General features: G+C 41.7%; 2 protein-coding genes across 2 annotated transcripts in view; one reads left to right on the top strand and one right to left on the bottom strand.

Annotated features, from left to right (window-relative positions):
* The window catches only part of tlk1a (tousled-like kinase 1a), a 31841-nt gene extending 27522 nt beyond the window's left edge, over positions 1-4319 (top strand). The window contains exons 18-21 of the mRNA XM_023806005.2: positions 1412-1547; positions 1907-2018; positions 2107-2214; positions 2523-4319. Of these exons, the coding sequence (XP_023661773.1) occupies positions 1412-1547; positions 1907-2018; positions 2107-2214; positions 2523-2690 (524 nt within the window). The 3' untranslated portion in view covers positions 2691-4319. The remainder of the gene's footprint in view (positions 1-1411; positions 1548-1906; positions 2019-2106; positions 2215-2522) is intronic.
* A 2231-nt stretch (positions 4320-6550) lies between these two features.
* Positions 6551-16274, bottom strand: LOC111840784 (uncharacterized). The gene is made up of 10 exons (XM_023806012.2): positions 15911-16274; positions 15608-15746; positions 14409-14538; positions 10335-10457; positions 9375-9528; positions 9177-9247; positions 8914-9050; positions 7728-7879; positions 7541-7632; positions 6551-6967 (listed from the first exon to the last, which is right to left on the bottom strand). The coding sequence occupies exons 1-10, from the start codon at positions 15933-15935 to the stop codon at positions 6764-6766; spliced, it is 1227 nt and encodes a 408-aa protein (XP_023661780.2). The 5' UTR covers positions 15936-16274; the 3' UTR covers positions 6551-6763.
* Between the last annotated feature and the right edge of the window lie 142 nt (positions 16275-16416).

The following is a 16416-nucleotide window of genomic DNA, read 5'->3' as shown; positions in this document are numbered from 1 at the left end:
TATTCTGGAAATTATTACATTGCGGGGACCAGATTTCCCCACAAAGTGATAAAAACCTGTAACTTTTTAACCTTGTGGGGACATTTTTCTGGTTGCCACAAGGGGAAATTCAATTTCATAAAAATCTAACTGCAATCAAAAAAACTACTGAAAGTCATGTATTTTAATCCTCTTAAGAAAATTAAGAAATTAACCCTCTGGGGTCTAGGGGTAGGAAACACACTTTCACAGACTGGGGCATGATCACACATTTCTTCAAATATCATAAACTAAATTCATGGCAAATTAATTATTTATTTTATATCTGTTTTGCCATTACACTCATCTTTATTTTAATGTATGTAATATATTTTAGTGTATGTAATGTTTAATGTCAGATTTTTGTTAGGTTTGTAATTTGACATCAAAGTATAGACTTTACAGTTTGGAACACTTGCAGAAACATTATAAAAGTACATAGTAAGCAATGCCGGCAGTTTGTTTTGATCCCAGATATCTGATCAAATATCTGTCTTGATATTTGTCTTGGCTACATGAAGATGACTAAATGGTGTAGTTGCGACATTCAGCTGGATAAATAAGAAAACCCGAACTCATGCCACTATTTCTGGCTCCTTTCATTGCATATGCAGCAACTTTCATGTGTATGAATGAGCCATTGTCACCTGGCCACGTCCCCAACCCCCTTTTATGGCGCTGAAGGGGATGTATCTGGATCGCGTTTCACCGTTGCGCTGTTATTAAATTACCATGTGAATGCGATTTGAATACGCGCTAATGTGGCTATTTAGAATGTGAATAGCGATCTTCGGGTGAGAGCGGTACTACACGCCCCCGATGCAGGTAAAACAAAGTAAGATGACATGGTTTACTTTTTTGCCGATTTAACCTAATTTTCAACACTTTAATACTTCCGACAATAGACGTTTTGAAAAGAAGACAGATTACGGATTTAGCCAGCGTTTTTTTTTCCCATGATTCTACATTAAGATTTTGATATAAACTGAAATAGATGCGAAAAGTATGCTGCATCGTCGACGATGCACTCGACCCCAGAGGGTTAAAGGGGAGTCCCTGCACAGATATAAATGTGTGTGTGTGTGTGTGTGTGTGTGTGCGCTCCATCCATGGTGTCCCTTTGCGTGTGCTGCTCCCAGAGGCTGCTGGCTGATTGCTATCCTGCCTTGGGTAGCTGCTTATAGACAATGGATGTATAACGTAGTAATAATTTTGATTTTCTCAAGCCTGCACATACAAGCTTAAATTATTTTCCTTGTGGAGTATTTAGTGTTTCCTTTAATGCACACGACAGCCCATGTTGAAAAGTTTCACAGCAGCTGCATCTCTCTGTGCTGTGCTGCCAGAAAGTGTCAAAGCTTCTCTCTGAATCGATGCTGTCCTCTCTGTGAAGGGAACATCCTGCTTGTGGATGGCACAGCCTGTGGGGAAATCAAGATCACGGACTTCGGCCTGTCCAAAATCATGGATGACGACAACTACGGAGTGGATGGGATGGACCTGACATCGCAAGGAGCAGGAACATACTGGTATGAGCTGGAGAAACTGGTGGAGCGTCGCTTCAGGGCTGTTTATGGATAAGCCTCCTTTGGGTTGGATGCCAACATTTCAATCAGTTAAAGCTGATTTTTGATTGTGAAGAGAAATTGCATAATGGAAGTTCTCCATTTCCCAACTTAATTTTAGTCCTTAAAATATTGCAAGTTCACTGTTTGCTTTTTTAGGTGTTCATCCTAGTCTTTTATTTTAATATCTACTCAATCCTCTGTGACCTTGACCAGGATAAGTCATCATGGATGGATGGATCTGCTCAATCTTGAGTGTTGACACCTGCTAATGTTTGCACTATGCTTGCAGATGCCTGTATGAAGTTCGTTTTATTTTTCAGGTACTTGCCACCTGAATGTTTTGTAGTAGGCAAAGAACCTCCAAAGATCTCTAACAAGGTGGACGTCTGGTCGGTGGGTGTCATCTTTTTCCAGTGTCTCTACGGAAGAAAGGTAAAGTACCTACTATATTGATATTACTATACTATATTGATGCTTACAGTTTGTGTGTTTGGTTTAGCTGACATTTAATTTTTCTTAGCCATTTGGCCACAACCAGTCCCAGCAAGACATCTTGCAGGAGAACACGATACTCAAAGCAACAGAAGTCCAGTTCCCAGTCAAGCCAGTTGCAAGTAATGAAGCTAAGGTGTGTATCTGAGCAGAATTCCACGAATGAACATCTGTGGTGAAACATTTCCTCGTTTAAATATGTAGTCTAGTGATTACTGTTACACTGGCTCCCTCTAGTGAAGTGTGTTCACTGCCTAAAACATAGCTGTCCCTGTATCTGCCTGAACCCTAAAACATAGCTGTCCCTGTATCTGCCTGAACCCTAAAGGCCTCTTTCTGGCTCCTGTAGCTCAGTATTGATTTACAAAGTATTTATTAGCTTTGCAGCTGAATATATTATAGGTTGTTAAATACTGGTCTTCCTTTTCTGTCCCTCCCATCCAGGCCTTTATAAGACGGTGCTTGGCTTACCGGAAGGAGGACCGCTTTGACGTGCACCAGCTGGGCTCTGACTCCTACCTGCTTCCTCACATGAGGAGGTCCAACTCCTCAGGGAACCTGCAGATGGGCACAGCCTCTGGCCCCGCCCCCTCCAGCATCATCTCCTACTAAGCGGGTGGCACTGACTGAGCGAGTGAGCACCCCGCTGAGCTGCGTGTGGCTTCCCCCTCCCTGCTCCCCCCCCCCCCCCCATGGGTTTGAGCACCCTCTGGTCAGCTGCGGGGCAAGGACGAGTCCGAGCACTTTCAGAGTCACTGTGGAACCAGGCTGTCTACTTGTGCTGTACTGGTTTTAGATGTGGGTGTTTACTGAGAGAAAAGAGAAATGTTTTTAAATTAAAATGAATAATAATAAAGGCTTTTCAAAGTGAGGACTTCTGGGAGGTTGTGCAAAGCAGAGCACCGAGACAGTAGGTGGGAATGTAGCTCCTACAGTTTGAGTTGTTTTGCCAGTAGTGTGACTTGGCTTTCTGCCGAGAGACATGGGCTCTCCGCTCTTTAGGGTCAATTCATTCTGTTCTCTGCCTGGGTGTGAGTGATGTTAACATCAGAAGCCCACGTTAACAGTTTTTCAGCTTTTGGGGATGATTTTTTTTCTCAACTGTCCATAATTAGTCTCTTAATTTTCAGAAAAGGACTTAGATTTTCAGCACATGAGCGTATGTTTGTAGCACCTAGGGGTGCTTCAGCCCAGGCAGAAATAATACTGTGGAATGCACAAAGTAACCAAATGTAGACAAATGGCAATGTATAAAATCCTATGCAGGAAAATTTTTAAAGATCCCTTTTAGGAAATAAATGTATATTTGCTGTACAGGAGTCAAATTTTAGTTGTTCATAATTTTTAGAACTTAAATTCTGTTATAAATCCCATTTCCTTTAGTTTTCCTGTGGTTGACGATGCTACTTTTTGGAGAAGCTGTAAGTTCCTGCTGATCTTGTCAGAAGGGGTAGTGAGGAAGGCCTCTGGAGGCTCATCTTCATTATAAAGCAGCCGTATATATACATATATATATTTTTTAATTTTATTTACCCTGACCCCCCTTTTTGTCCTAGTTCCTGCTGCCTAAGTGGCCATAAGTTATCAGTGAGGTCCAGTGCTAAGGAAGGGTTCGGGGAGGGGGGAGGGGAGGGGGTGTTTTGCTCATCCGCCATTGTGATAGTTTTCGCCTGCTGTGTCCATAATTTCAGGAAGACCACCCAGGCCAGTATACCTCAAGAAGCTGTTAGGGTGTGCACACGCTGCTCATTGTCCTGCTCAAGGCCACATTTGTGAACACTTGACTGAATGCTTATTATTACTGCTGGAAGACCCGCCCCGGCTCGCTCCCTGTCCAGGAGCACCAGCATCCGGTTCACCTCGCCGTGCGGAATACCTTTCCAGAATAAGTGGTGCTGCTGAAACTGTAGAGAATGTAGCCAGAGGAATAATTAACATTGAAGATGAACCAAACCTTTCTCTTTCTCTCTCTCTCTCTATATGTATGTATGTATTATATAGACACACACACACACATGAGAGAGAGAGAGAGAGAGAAAATGAGATTTGGTTTGTGTTTTATGTTTATAGCCTAATTTTTCAGCGCAGCAAATGGGGTTCGGGGGGTTGCCACTTTCAGTTGGATACATTGTTGGAATATTTGCACTGAGTTCCACAATTTCTTTTGGCTTGTTAAAGAAAATGTAACTAATGGATTAATTCTGATTCCAGTTTTATTTGATGGATAAAGTCTGAAGTAGCTTTGTGTCTCTTGCGATTTTGTTTTAATGGGACTCGACAGGGGACACCTGCAAAACCCCCCTTTTGAAAAATAACCAAGAGGTTAACACTGAAACTACTGTCAGATCCATTTGAATAAAAGCGGTCTAAATGGGGTAAGTATGTTTCATCATGTGCACTGGGTCATTCGTATTTGAATAAAATATTGTCTTGATATACAGGGGTTGGACAATGAAACTGAAAACTTCGTCTTAGACCACAATAATTTACTAGTATGGTCTTGGGCCTCCTTCTGCGGCCAATACAGCATCATATCATCTTGGGAATGACAGATACGGGTCCCACACAGTGGCCAGAGGGATGTTCAGCCATTCCTCTTCCAGAACAGTGGCCAAGTCAATGTGTGATGCTGGTGGAAGAAAATGCTTCCTGAAAAAAAACACCAGTAATATTCAGATCTATTGACTGTGCAGGGCACGGGAGATGTTCTTCACTTTCATCTTCCTCAAACCACTCTGTCACCAGTGTTGCTCTGTGAAACTGTTGCAGTGTGTAATCATTCTGATACATGGCACCACATTGAGGGTACAATGTTTGAGCAATTGAGTGAACATGGTCCTCCAGAATGGTTCAGTAGTCCTTGGTAGTGACTCGCTCATCACAAGTGGCAGAAGTAGTAAGCCTAGGGAATGCCATGATATTGCAGCCCAAAGCATCACTGATCCACCCCTGGGCTGGACTCTGGGTACGCGACAGTCTGGGTGATGAGCCTCTTTGGGTCTTCTCTACACCGTGACTCCCGGATATGGGAAAGACAGTGAAGGTGGACTCAGAGAACAATGCGTTTCATATTGTATACAGCCCAAGATTCGCTCTGCTGGCAGTATTGAAACAGACGTTAGCCATTGGCATGAGTGACCAAAGATTTGGCTATAGCCGCTCATGAATATTAACCCTATGGAGTTCCTGACAAACAGTTTTGGGCACTTGTGGTTTTATGTTCTTTGGATACAATCCCGGTTAGTACCCTTTCAGACAGCTTCCTCTTGCGTCCGGTAACTCCTGTTGGATGTGGTTCATCTGTCATGGTGGTATACAGGCATTACCCTGGATACCGTGGCTCTCGATACACCATAAAAACACTCTGTCCTGATCACAGATGCACCAGCAAGATGCTGCACTAACAATTTGTCCTCTTTTGAACTCGGTCTCTCATCATGTTGTGTAGATTGTATTTTATATACAGCCTTGCTATTGCTCTGCTTATTCAAACTTCACACTCTGCTCTTACTGATGGAATGTGCAGGGAAGATTGAAGTCTATATATGCACAGCCTGGTGAACAAACCTCAAACACTATATTGGTCAGTGTTTTCGTCCAACCCCTATAGCCACGAAAGCAGATTGCTCTTCAAATTCAAGTCCCCCAACACCAAATTTTCAACTTGATCTTACTAGGTACTATTGAGTCTATGCATACATAGCTATCTGGACGCTATGGAAGCCATATATATTTAGTGTGTGAACTGTGATCTACGTCCAATGAATGCTGAACATCTAAAAAGGAAAAATTTAAACATACAACCACAAGCTTCATTTCCAGAACTTTAAAGAAAAGGTTGCTTCTGTCACAGTAAATTCTCAAAAGAATTTTTAAAAGTGGGAGTAAGTTATTAGGCCTCAATAGCTTTAGAGCAGGGTTCTGGGGGGCCAGAATTGGGGAACCCTGCTCTAAAGTTACTTCACTACAATCTCCCATATTAAGAAGGTAAATATTTTGGTTGAAATATGCCTCATTTTTACATTGTGATCATACAGTACTATTCTTATGTGGACTGTTCACCTGAACCTCCAACACAGTTTGCAGATTCCCTGTTCAAACACACCTACTAAACCTGGTCATTAGCTGAGTTTGGTGTGTTTGAGCAGGGGAATCTGCAAACGGTGTTGGATTCTGGTTCTCCAGTACTGGAATTGGGGAAACCTGCTTTAGAGTTTTAAGCAGTATGCGGTGTGGCTCTCTGGCTGAGGCCTCAGTGCCTATAATCGAAAGGTGGTTGGTTTGAATCCCATGGCTAGCAGAGCGATGTCACCACTGGGCCCTTGAGCGAGGCCCTTAACCCCTGAATGATCCAAGTACTGGCTGAACCTGCCTTGTTGAATATATGGCTTTTTGGATACTGAATAAATGGGAGTGTAAGAAAAGGGACCATGGAACAGGTAGCTGGTTTTACCCTCTAAATGTACACAAAAGCCAAACATTGGTTTGTTTATTCTTCTTTCGGAAATATAGACCAAAATGTGAAAATGCATCAAAACATTTTCCAAAAAATAAATTAAAATCACTATAAGTACCGCTGGCTTTTTAAAAGCCATGAGTCAGCACATCACCTTTTTAAAGGTGTGTGGCACAATAAGTCCCCTCCAGACCAGGTTGTCCAGATACTCTTGCTCCGCCCCCAGCTGCTATGAGCTCCCGGATTTCTTGGCACTTCTGGCGCGGCTGTTGGCCGCACAGTGGACCTGGGCCGCCACGTCCATCTGGTTTGCTGTCCGCCTCAGCCTGCTCTTGGATTTTCTTGCGGACGACCCCACTCCATCTGAATCACTGGAATCCATTATCTCTGTGGGTCGAGACTGGGAAACCTGGGGGCTCCGTGGCTTTGAAAGCTGCCAATGGAAAGATGAAATTTAAATAGATGCCTTTGCCATTTCAATACATAAATAAACAATTCCGTTTTATTTTAGCGGTGTGATTTATTATTGACTTCTGCACTGCAGTGTCAGGATCAGTAAGTCATGTTACCATGTCTGTGGGTTCAAAGGCACCAGAGTTCCAATTAAGTTTATATTGCCCTGATATTCACACTCGTGGGAATTTTACTTACACAAGTACACAAAAATGTTCTGGAGGCAAAATGAAAAATGATTAGTTAAGAGAGATAAGCAGTTCAATTGTAGCAGAGGTGGGTCCCACAAATAAGATGTTTTGGTCCTGCCTCCTCTACAATCTGATTGGTTCAAAGAGGTAACTAATCAAACATATGCAACACGACAGAACACTGGGTGATGTATTGTGCCCTACAAAAAGAATCGGCTTCAAGCGTTCATTTTACTCAGTACTTGCTGTACCTCAAACAGTACCCACAGTTCTGAATAGACAATGAGGTGGACAGTCTACATAAGGACAGTACTATATGATCACAATGTAAAAATGAGGCCTGTTTCAATCAGAAAATTTACCTTCTTAATATGGGACATTGTAGTGAAGGTGCCACAATTGGCCTTGCACCTAAAATATCTTGTACCGTTGAACATTCCATCATTTTCTCCACCTAATTACAAAAGTAATATTAGCTACAATTGAACCATCATTCTGGTTTCATTAAGTAGGAACATCTGGCAATTGAATGAATGAGTAGATTCTTACACGCTGTGTCTAACTCCAAACCAATGAACACCTCATTGTTACTCATGTTCTCCAAATGTCCAATGAAGCGGACTGTCCCCTTCTGCTTTGTGTCCAGCACCACGCGGTCGTTGAGCTTCAAACGATGTTTCGTCCTTGTGTGACACTGACGTCTATAAATCAGGACAGGTTACAGTTAGCTGTAGGAGTAGAACAACCTTCAAATCTACAAGAGGCAGGCAGGCTGTTGATCACAATGGAAGGCTGCTTAACACAGCCAGTGACTGACTGCACTACACCCCACTTTGTGTTTTATAGCCGCATTAAAATACACCATTGATGCACAACTTGGCCCTCAATAGCAAGATTCCTGCTTATTTGAAAGGCATTCTGAACAATCCTCCAATGACACCTGAGACAGCAGGAGCAGTAAATGATCATCTAAATCACTGCTTCTGTATAACAGCAGGAAGAGCTCAGGTTATGAGCAACACGAAACAACAAAGGCAGTTAGACCTTAAGGTCCTGGGGTTGGCAACCATGAAATATATTGTCCCAGTGCTGGCAGATATGGTACAGAAAAGAGTTATTGGGCTTTTCCACTGGCATACAGGAATCAGGCCGTATCCGGCCTATACCACAAAGAGACACGAGTTACACCATTTTTCCAGCTCACTTCGATTTTCCACTGCAGATTGGTCGGCTTGGTACACGTGTTGCCGAGTTTGAAGAGTGACAGTGACGTGACCCTAAAGAGACGCTTATATATCGTTCACACGGCGTACATCATGATTTATTATGTGCTAATTTCTGCTAGCACGTTTGTCAGAATCTCCGGGTTATCTTAGCAACCAACACTAGTGGAATTAGCATTTCGAAACCATTCCTGTTCTATTGTACTTTATTAAGGAGGAGGTTGAAACTTTTCAAGTTCCAAGTTAAAGGGAATGCATCAATATATATCACGATGTGTGATACTACTAATAATGAATAATATATAGAATGTGCCCTTTTGTCCTTCAGATAATTCATGCATATTGATGCACATCACTTATATCGCCGTGCATTTTGACCAATCGGATGGGGGTGATACAGCCAGCTCGAATTAGCCCCGCTTTTGTTCAGTATGCAGTATTTATTCAGCGCAGTATGGCTTAGCTCTTGGCAGCAGTGGAAAAGTGCCATTGATGTACATGCTGTACAGAACCTGCTCACTGCTGTGTCTGTCCCATGGCATATGGAGGAGTCAGGCGCTGCAGGAGGACACCTCTGCTTCAGGCCAAGGTCGGCCAACTCCTTCACAAGTCTTGAATCTTCCTTTTGAACGCTGCATGTGGTTTTCTCCTTTTCCATGTCATTATACGGAAAAGAACAGTACAGTAAATGTAATGGGTAGAGCATCAAAACCCAGAGTCATGTTACAGATGCAAGAGAAACTCTCTGAATAACTTGATTCATGGAGTCACCTACCTTGTGTTTCTTGTGCAATGTATCTTCACCCAGGGGTAATTCTTCTTGGGGGTTCTTTTCAAATTCCCTCACTAGCAGTGAATGAAAAAAATGTCTAAGTGTAGTATAGTGTAGCACACAGCCTGAGCCTCAGGGCCGATATTCAATGTTCATTTTTGCCAAACTCAGCCCTGTCCTTATTAACAAAATCAAAGCTACCTTCATTGCTCTGTGCTTTCACTTCTGTGCTGCGGAGCCGAGGGGAGCTGGGATGAAGGCGTCTCCTGGGGATTCTGGCACACAGGTCCGTGAGGGGGACCTGCAGTACTGCAGACTCCTGCTCATTCCGCTGCACGAGCGGGAATACTGCAGCCTGCAGAGGCACAGCCAAACCATGGGGCGAAATGGGCTTCTCATGGGCACAGAAATAAAAAAGGATCAAGTCATAAATATAAGCTTACGAGGAACTCAACAAGCACAACCTTATCCATCTAACCATCCATGATATTGAGCTCAGAAGCAATGTATGCAGCAAAAGACAACACTTTTGATGGGAAACCAGTCCATTGCCACAAGTGTGGACAGACACACACACACACACACACACACACACACACACACACAAATGTCTCTTCCTCCTTTAATGGTTACTTTTTTTTCCCTCCTGTAAAGCAACCTTAAGACTGAAAGGTGCTATATTAATATAACATTTTTATTATTACTACTATTGTATTCATGTCTCTGTGATAACTGTCAATTAATTTCTATTGTCAAAACTCTAAACCCAACTATGACGACCTTAAGCCCTACCCAGTGCATAAGTAACCAAACAAATACAAACCTATTGGCTATTTTATTTTTTTAATTGCAGTCACAGATATTTATAAAATTAGTTCTCCTTTGTGGGGACCAGAAAAATATCGCCACAAGGTCATTTGGTCCCCACAATGTAATACATATATGCCCACTCAAACACACAGATTCTTAGTCTCTAATTCACCAAAATGACACATCTTTGGAGTGGGAGGCAGAACCAGCACTGGGAGACACAAACCACACAGTTGTGCATCTACAGCCTGTGCAGTCCCTGTGCCACTAACCACTTAGAATATAAGACAATAGATTAATACAGCGACTTTCAACTGCCACTGAATCTACTTCAGTAGAAAAGTAACCCACCGCTTTTACGTGATCTGTTAGGACCTCGTGGTGGGGGACTGTCAGAGGGGGTAGGCCGCTCAGCAGGACACTGGGGGAGAGGCTGCCCCTCCCTGAGCTGCATGAGGAGGAGAAGCCAGCGTCCTGCGAGGAGCAAATACACATGATTAACCCATGATCTAACCATGACACACGCACTGTATATTAAGCCTTCAAGCTTCTCCTAGCAAAAAGAAAACTCATTAAACTTAATTATGCCCAATATCATGAGTCACTTAATGGAATAAATGCATTTTGTCCAGTGCAGTTCAAAGCTGAAAATATCCCAGTCAAACCCAAGGCCAAATATGTAAGGAACGGTACATTCATAACTGCAAGGTGCATCAGTACATTACTGTTACTTTATACTCTACAGCATTAGTCGCAAATGCCTCAACCGTGAGCCAATAGCAGCTGGTAGAGACAGTAAGTGAGTAGTGTCTGGCTGCAGGAGCCCCTCTCAGGGCCCTTCAAGTTCACACATGCACAGAACAATTTGCCACTTTCAAGCCTCACCACTCTCAGGACCCCACATACAGAACAGAGAGTAAAAGAACAGAAAAATAATCAACATGTAACGATATTGCTTCAGTACTTCAGTACTACTATCCTGGTGTAAATGTGTTTCATGTATCCAGAATGAATAACACAATAGATAATGTGATGTTTCAAAAACATTTTACCATTGAGAATTTTATAACTAAATTAATATCCAGAATGCTTCAGATTTTCACAGTGATGAATAAAATATCGTAAAATATCTGGGAATGACTTTGAAACATAATTGTAGATAACTGTTGTTAAATAAAAATGCTATTTCTGCTTTTGTTAAGTACATTTTTATGCATAAACAGTAAAACTTTAAAACAAGATTAAAATGAATATATTAAACATTTAAATTTAGAATTGATTGACAATCATGAAACAAACATCATTCACAAATATAGGGTGGGCCAGAAGTACGTGTACAGTTTTTATTTTACAGAATTGACTGTTTCATGTTTAGTATCTTAGGTGTTTAAAATGTCCTCCATCAAAGTTGATACATTCCTGGAGTCTGTCCCTGACACATAGAAACCTTCTCCTTTACTATGCCGCCCAAAATAAAGTCCATGGGTGTAAGATCTCGAAAATTCATTACAGCAATTGTTTTCCTTTAATATCACTATGTCATTAACTACGATGTAGTTCAAATTACCACTAAAGTAAAGGTGGTTTTACACTGTGCAAAGTTCTGATGGCATAAGACGGCAGCTGAAGAGGGAACGCCAGAGCAGGCAAAGCCACTGTGTTGTCCATTCATGTTTATTAAAGTACAATTAGTATGCAAAGCTTTATAATATCTTTTGTCGTTGTAGCTGCTAAAGATACTCATTATTAATGTCATAAAGTTGTCTGCCTGCTACCTTAGAATCTCCACAGAGTATGTGTTTAGGCTAAAATCTTGGGCTTATATTACATCATATTAACCCTCACCCAGACCCCTAAAACCTAACCCCCAAACAGTGGAAGTGCACGTGCACAAAAAGGCTCAATAGTACGTCTCGATAGGTAGCTCAACTCGTAAGAACACCGGCGTCCATTAACTAAAACGGTAAATTTGATTTTCTGGGGGGAAATTAATTCTTTAGATTAATCAACCAATCATGCATACCAGCTGCTGATCTGGCATTTCCAGTAAGTGGCAGTGCCGACGTTCACAGATGAGCAGTCAACAAGTAGAGGAGAGGAAGAGTAGAGTAGAGGAAGAATAGCTGTTTTTGTTGTCTAGACGTTATACCGAGGTATACAACATTTTAAAAAGCAACATTATTCCGGCATATACTGGCAATTAAATCTGCCAAGCAGGGTCACAGCTAATTTCATCATAAGGATTTAAAAATACCGTGGTATACCTTATTACTGTAACACTGCCCAAGCCTTCACTAATAACTTTAAGTTTTAAGTTTAAGTTTACCCGTTTCACTACACTGCTTGTATTTGGGTTTGTTGCAATACATCTGCCCTTTCCTGGTCTGGTGGAATATTACTGTTGTATCCATGCACTGACCACAACCATCTGCATCTGCAGCCAAATGTAGTATGAACTTAATCTGATACACAGAAGACCATCTGCGTGCAAAAGTGCACGAGGAAAAGTGAAATATGACCTAGGCTTAAGGCATAGTACAGTATTTTGAAATAATTGTGATCATACTTGTGGTCTTGGCAAGACTGGTCTTGCTAACTTGCCTTCCAAGAATGATCTTAGGGCACAAAGAATCACGGGACTGGTCTCATTTTGTGAGGGTGTGACCGATGTATTCTTGATATTTGGGGGCAAGAACAACATCCGGGGATTTTTATCGTCCTCTGTAGTTCTGTTCTTGAGTATTAGAACTCATCTTCAAAAATGGAAGATGACGTAAAACAGGTACATGACAACACGAATAGTCAAGTACGCATATTGAGAACCACCCCATGCTTAAACTGAGCTGGTTGCATCATTGCCATCTGATTGTTCAAAATACACAAGGGCAAGAAAGAACCAGTGATCTTTGTCCATATGCACAGATTATGTAAATGGCAAGGGGACATATTCTATATATTTTTAATTATTAGTAGTACAGCACATCGTGATGTATTTATGTGTTCCGGATAACTCGGATCTTGTGAATATCCAACCTACTTAAAAAAGTACTATATAATGGCTGAATGGAATGGATTCATAATGTAAATTTTCACAAGATAATGCAAATTCCAGTACCATTCAATGCAAATATAACATGGTGTTTCTCACAGATGTGCTAGTGGAGATTAGCACATGATAAGTCATGATTTGCACGATGTGAACAGTAAACAAGTGTCTCTTCCATCGCTGTCGCTCTCCAACCTGGCCACGGCTATAACGAGCTAGCCCTTCTGCAGTGGAAAACCAAAGCAAGCTGGAATTGGGCTCTATTCGAGGTACAAATTGGGTATGTAAAAATAGAAAGGCTATTTTGCACACTTGACCATACTTTTGTTCTCGTATACCCATTGTACATCATCTTCCATTGCTGAAGTCAAGTTCCAATACTAATAACACATGTGCAGAGGATGGTAAAAATCCGTGGATGTCGTTCTTGCACCGTGCCAAATATCAAGGATACATTGGACCCTTGCCAAATGAGACCAATCCCATGATTCATTGCATGCCAAGTTGGTTCTTGGGAGGCAAGTTAGCAGGACTGGTATTGCAACGAGAACAAATACAATCTTTGAATTCTTGGTACTGAGAAACACCCAGAATGCATTTTACTGTCAACACTCCCCACGCCCCCCCACGCCCCCAGTCATCAACTTGAGGTGTTTCTCAATACCAAGTACAGCAAGATCGTACTTATGGTCTTCGCAAGACTGGTCTTGCTAACTTGCCTTCCAAGAATGAACTTGGGGTGCAATGAATCACGAGACTGGTCTTGTTTGGCGAGAATGCAAGCGATGAATGATATTTGGGGCAAAGCAAGAATGACATCCGTGGATTTTTACCATCTTCTGTACTTCTGAGGTGAATCTCAATATGTGTAGTTGACCATACTTGTGTTCTCATGTACCCGTTTTACGTCATGTTCCATTGCCGAAGACCAGTTCCAATACTAAGAACACAAGTACACAAGGACGGTAAAAATCCCTGGATGCTAATCTTGCTCCACCCCAAATACCAAGGACACATCATCTGCATCATCGTCAAAGGAGACTAATCCCATGATTCATTGCATCCCAGGTTCATTCTTGGAAGGCAATTTAGCAAGACCAGTCTTACCAAGACCACAAGTACGGTCTTTGCATTATTGATGTTGAGATTCACCAATCTTCTTGGGTACTGGACCTTGTCTTCGGCAATGGAAGATGTAAAATGGGTAGACAAGAATAGTCAAGTACGCATGTTAAAAAACAGGCTTTTACTCCAACAAGACTCTTCTCTTATCTATGCCCCCCCCCCCACCCACCCACCCACCCAACCCAGAGAAGTCACTCTCACTGCATTTAAGGATGGAGACCACTTTGTACGTTGCACTGTAAATGGCAGCCCACCTGCATGACTGATAGGGAGGGGGTGGAGCAGGAGGAGGTGCTGGCCTGTGCACTGATGGACCGAGCTGCTGAAGGCATGTTCCTGAGGAGCCGGATTTGGGCCTGTTGTGCCTCAACGATTCTCTGTAAACTGAGAGGAGGAAAGGAATTGTAAGAACCTCGGAGTCCTCCTTAATTTCGTAGCTAATTCTTATAAGAAAAATGTATAGTGATTTATTAACAGGTGTTAAGCAAAAGATCTTACCAAAAAAGGCAAAGATCAAAAGGTCGAATGTATATCTTCATTATTAGCCTAAACTCCACAGCTTCAATAAACCGAAAGTATTTCCAAGCTCCGTGTACATGTATAATACACAAATAATACTGCTGTGTTTAACCTACATAAATAAAAATTTCTTAGAAGAAACAGTTTGCAATTGCTTTTGGAAAGAGTTTAACTCTTTAGTCCCCCCTGGCGTAAAATATTTACGCCGTAGTGCAATATAAAAATGCATGCAATAAACTGGTTAAATGTAAGCGAACATCGCCAAGACAAAGGTCAAAATACCAAAAGGCCGGCTTTTTCAAGTTACTCATAAACAGACTAATACTCGTGCATATATGGCAACGAAATCCTGTAAAGCAGATAAATAACAAACCCGTTACAAATTTAATTACCCCTTTAACTTGTTGAACGCCCGTACATAGCAGGTTAACGCACATTCCACTCGCTATTTAACGTCTGTTTTACTTATAAAGTTAATAGTTCGCATTGACTGAGGAATCATAAATCCACTCAATTTCAAGTCACATGGGTAGGTTAGATACGTAGGTTAAAAAACATTACAAAAATGGTCTTACTACTACAGTACTGTATGAACTTCTGTGTTCTACAATATAAAACCTGAGATTATCAATTAAGTAATCAAATAAGAAATCGGATTATTTTAAGAGGCATTTGAACGATTACAACTCACACAAAGAACTTCTAATTCGACGCGTAGCGGTGTATCCTTACCTGTATATAATAATAATAATAATAATAATAATAATAATAATAATGCATTGTTTTTCTCTATAAGGGCTGCAAGATTTCCTATATAAAAAAGCGAAAGTAAAAAAAACTGGGAGCCAATAATTATTATTTTGTAAAGAGTCTGGTCATCGTCTCCAGCAGGACACCAATTTGCTTTGCAAAAAGGTGAAAAATGAAAGCTTACCGCCGATTTTCTTTTAGTAATTCCGCAACGCTTGAGCACAGATGAACGGCCCCCTTCCGGGCACCGCTGATGACAATCGACACGGCCCTGGAGGCGACCTCTCTGTCCTCCTCTACACAGCCCGGATCGGGACAGCACTCTTAAACACACGCACACAATCCCAAACATTAGACATCAGAGTTTCTACCTTCTTGCGTGTTAATCATTTTATTGAAAGCGAAATGAAAACATTTCGGTAATTGCAACGCCATTAACAATCGAGCCATTAACCGAGACTGATACATAACTTTGCTGATATCATACCTGCTGTGCTGTTACATGAGTCCATATCCGCTACCTGTGATTTATTCTGCTTCCGAGCGGAGGTGGGAAGATTGTTTACGGCCTGGTTTAAGGTGCTTTCCAAATACTTGACCAAACATACCTGCCAGCCATATTTTAAATAGTTCTGCCAGTCTTTCCTGTTTCCACTTCCGAAACTTTAAACCTGCCCCACTAAACTCATTAGCGACCCTGGAAGGTAGTAACGCTCGGGGGGCGGACTCGTTCCCATGGTCCATGCGCCACTGAACAACTGCTTTCGTGTTTTCCGTTCCGCCGAGAATACAGGTTAACGACTTTATTTCTAGGATTATCTGGTCTTCATATAATCGATTCTGAAATTAACTATAGTTTGGTAATTGCTACTACCATTTCCAGCTGATCCTAAAAACAAATTTCGACAAATTATTTCCATCTTATTGTAACTTTCTTGGAAAAAGAATGCAGTCGAATCAAGAACAAGTGCGACATAATCTGGTGCTGTGGTT

Source organism: Paramormyrops kingsleyae, chromosome 1, assembly GCF_048594095.1.
Source record: "Paramormyrops kingsleyae isolate MSU_618 chromosome 1, PKINGS_0.4, whole genome shotgun sequence".
Lineage (NCBI taxonomy): Eukaryota > Metazoa > Chordata > Actinopteri > Osteoglossiformes > Mormyridae > Paramormyrops > Paramormyrops kingsleyae.
The sequence above is the reverse complement of the archived record's forward strand: the minus strand, read 5'-3'. Positions and strand labels throughout refer to the sequence as shown.

Coding starts and splice junctions, on each gene's coding strand:
- LOC111840784 (XM_023806012.2), bottom strand. CDS start 15,935: ATGGACTCATGTAACAGCACAGCAG. Junction 10,458..14,408: donor CCTCCCTATCAGTCATGCAG/GTGGGCTGCCAT, acceptor TGCTCCTCGCAG/GACGCTGGCTTCTCCTCCTC. Junction 9,529..10,334: donor TAACAGATCACGTAAAAGCG/GTGGGTTACTTT, acceptor GTGCCTCTGCAG/GCTGCAGTATTCCCGCTCGT.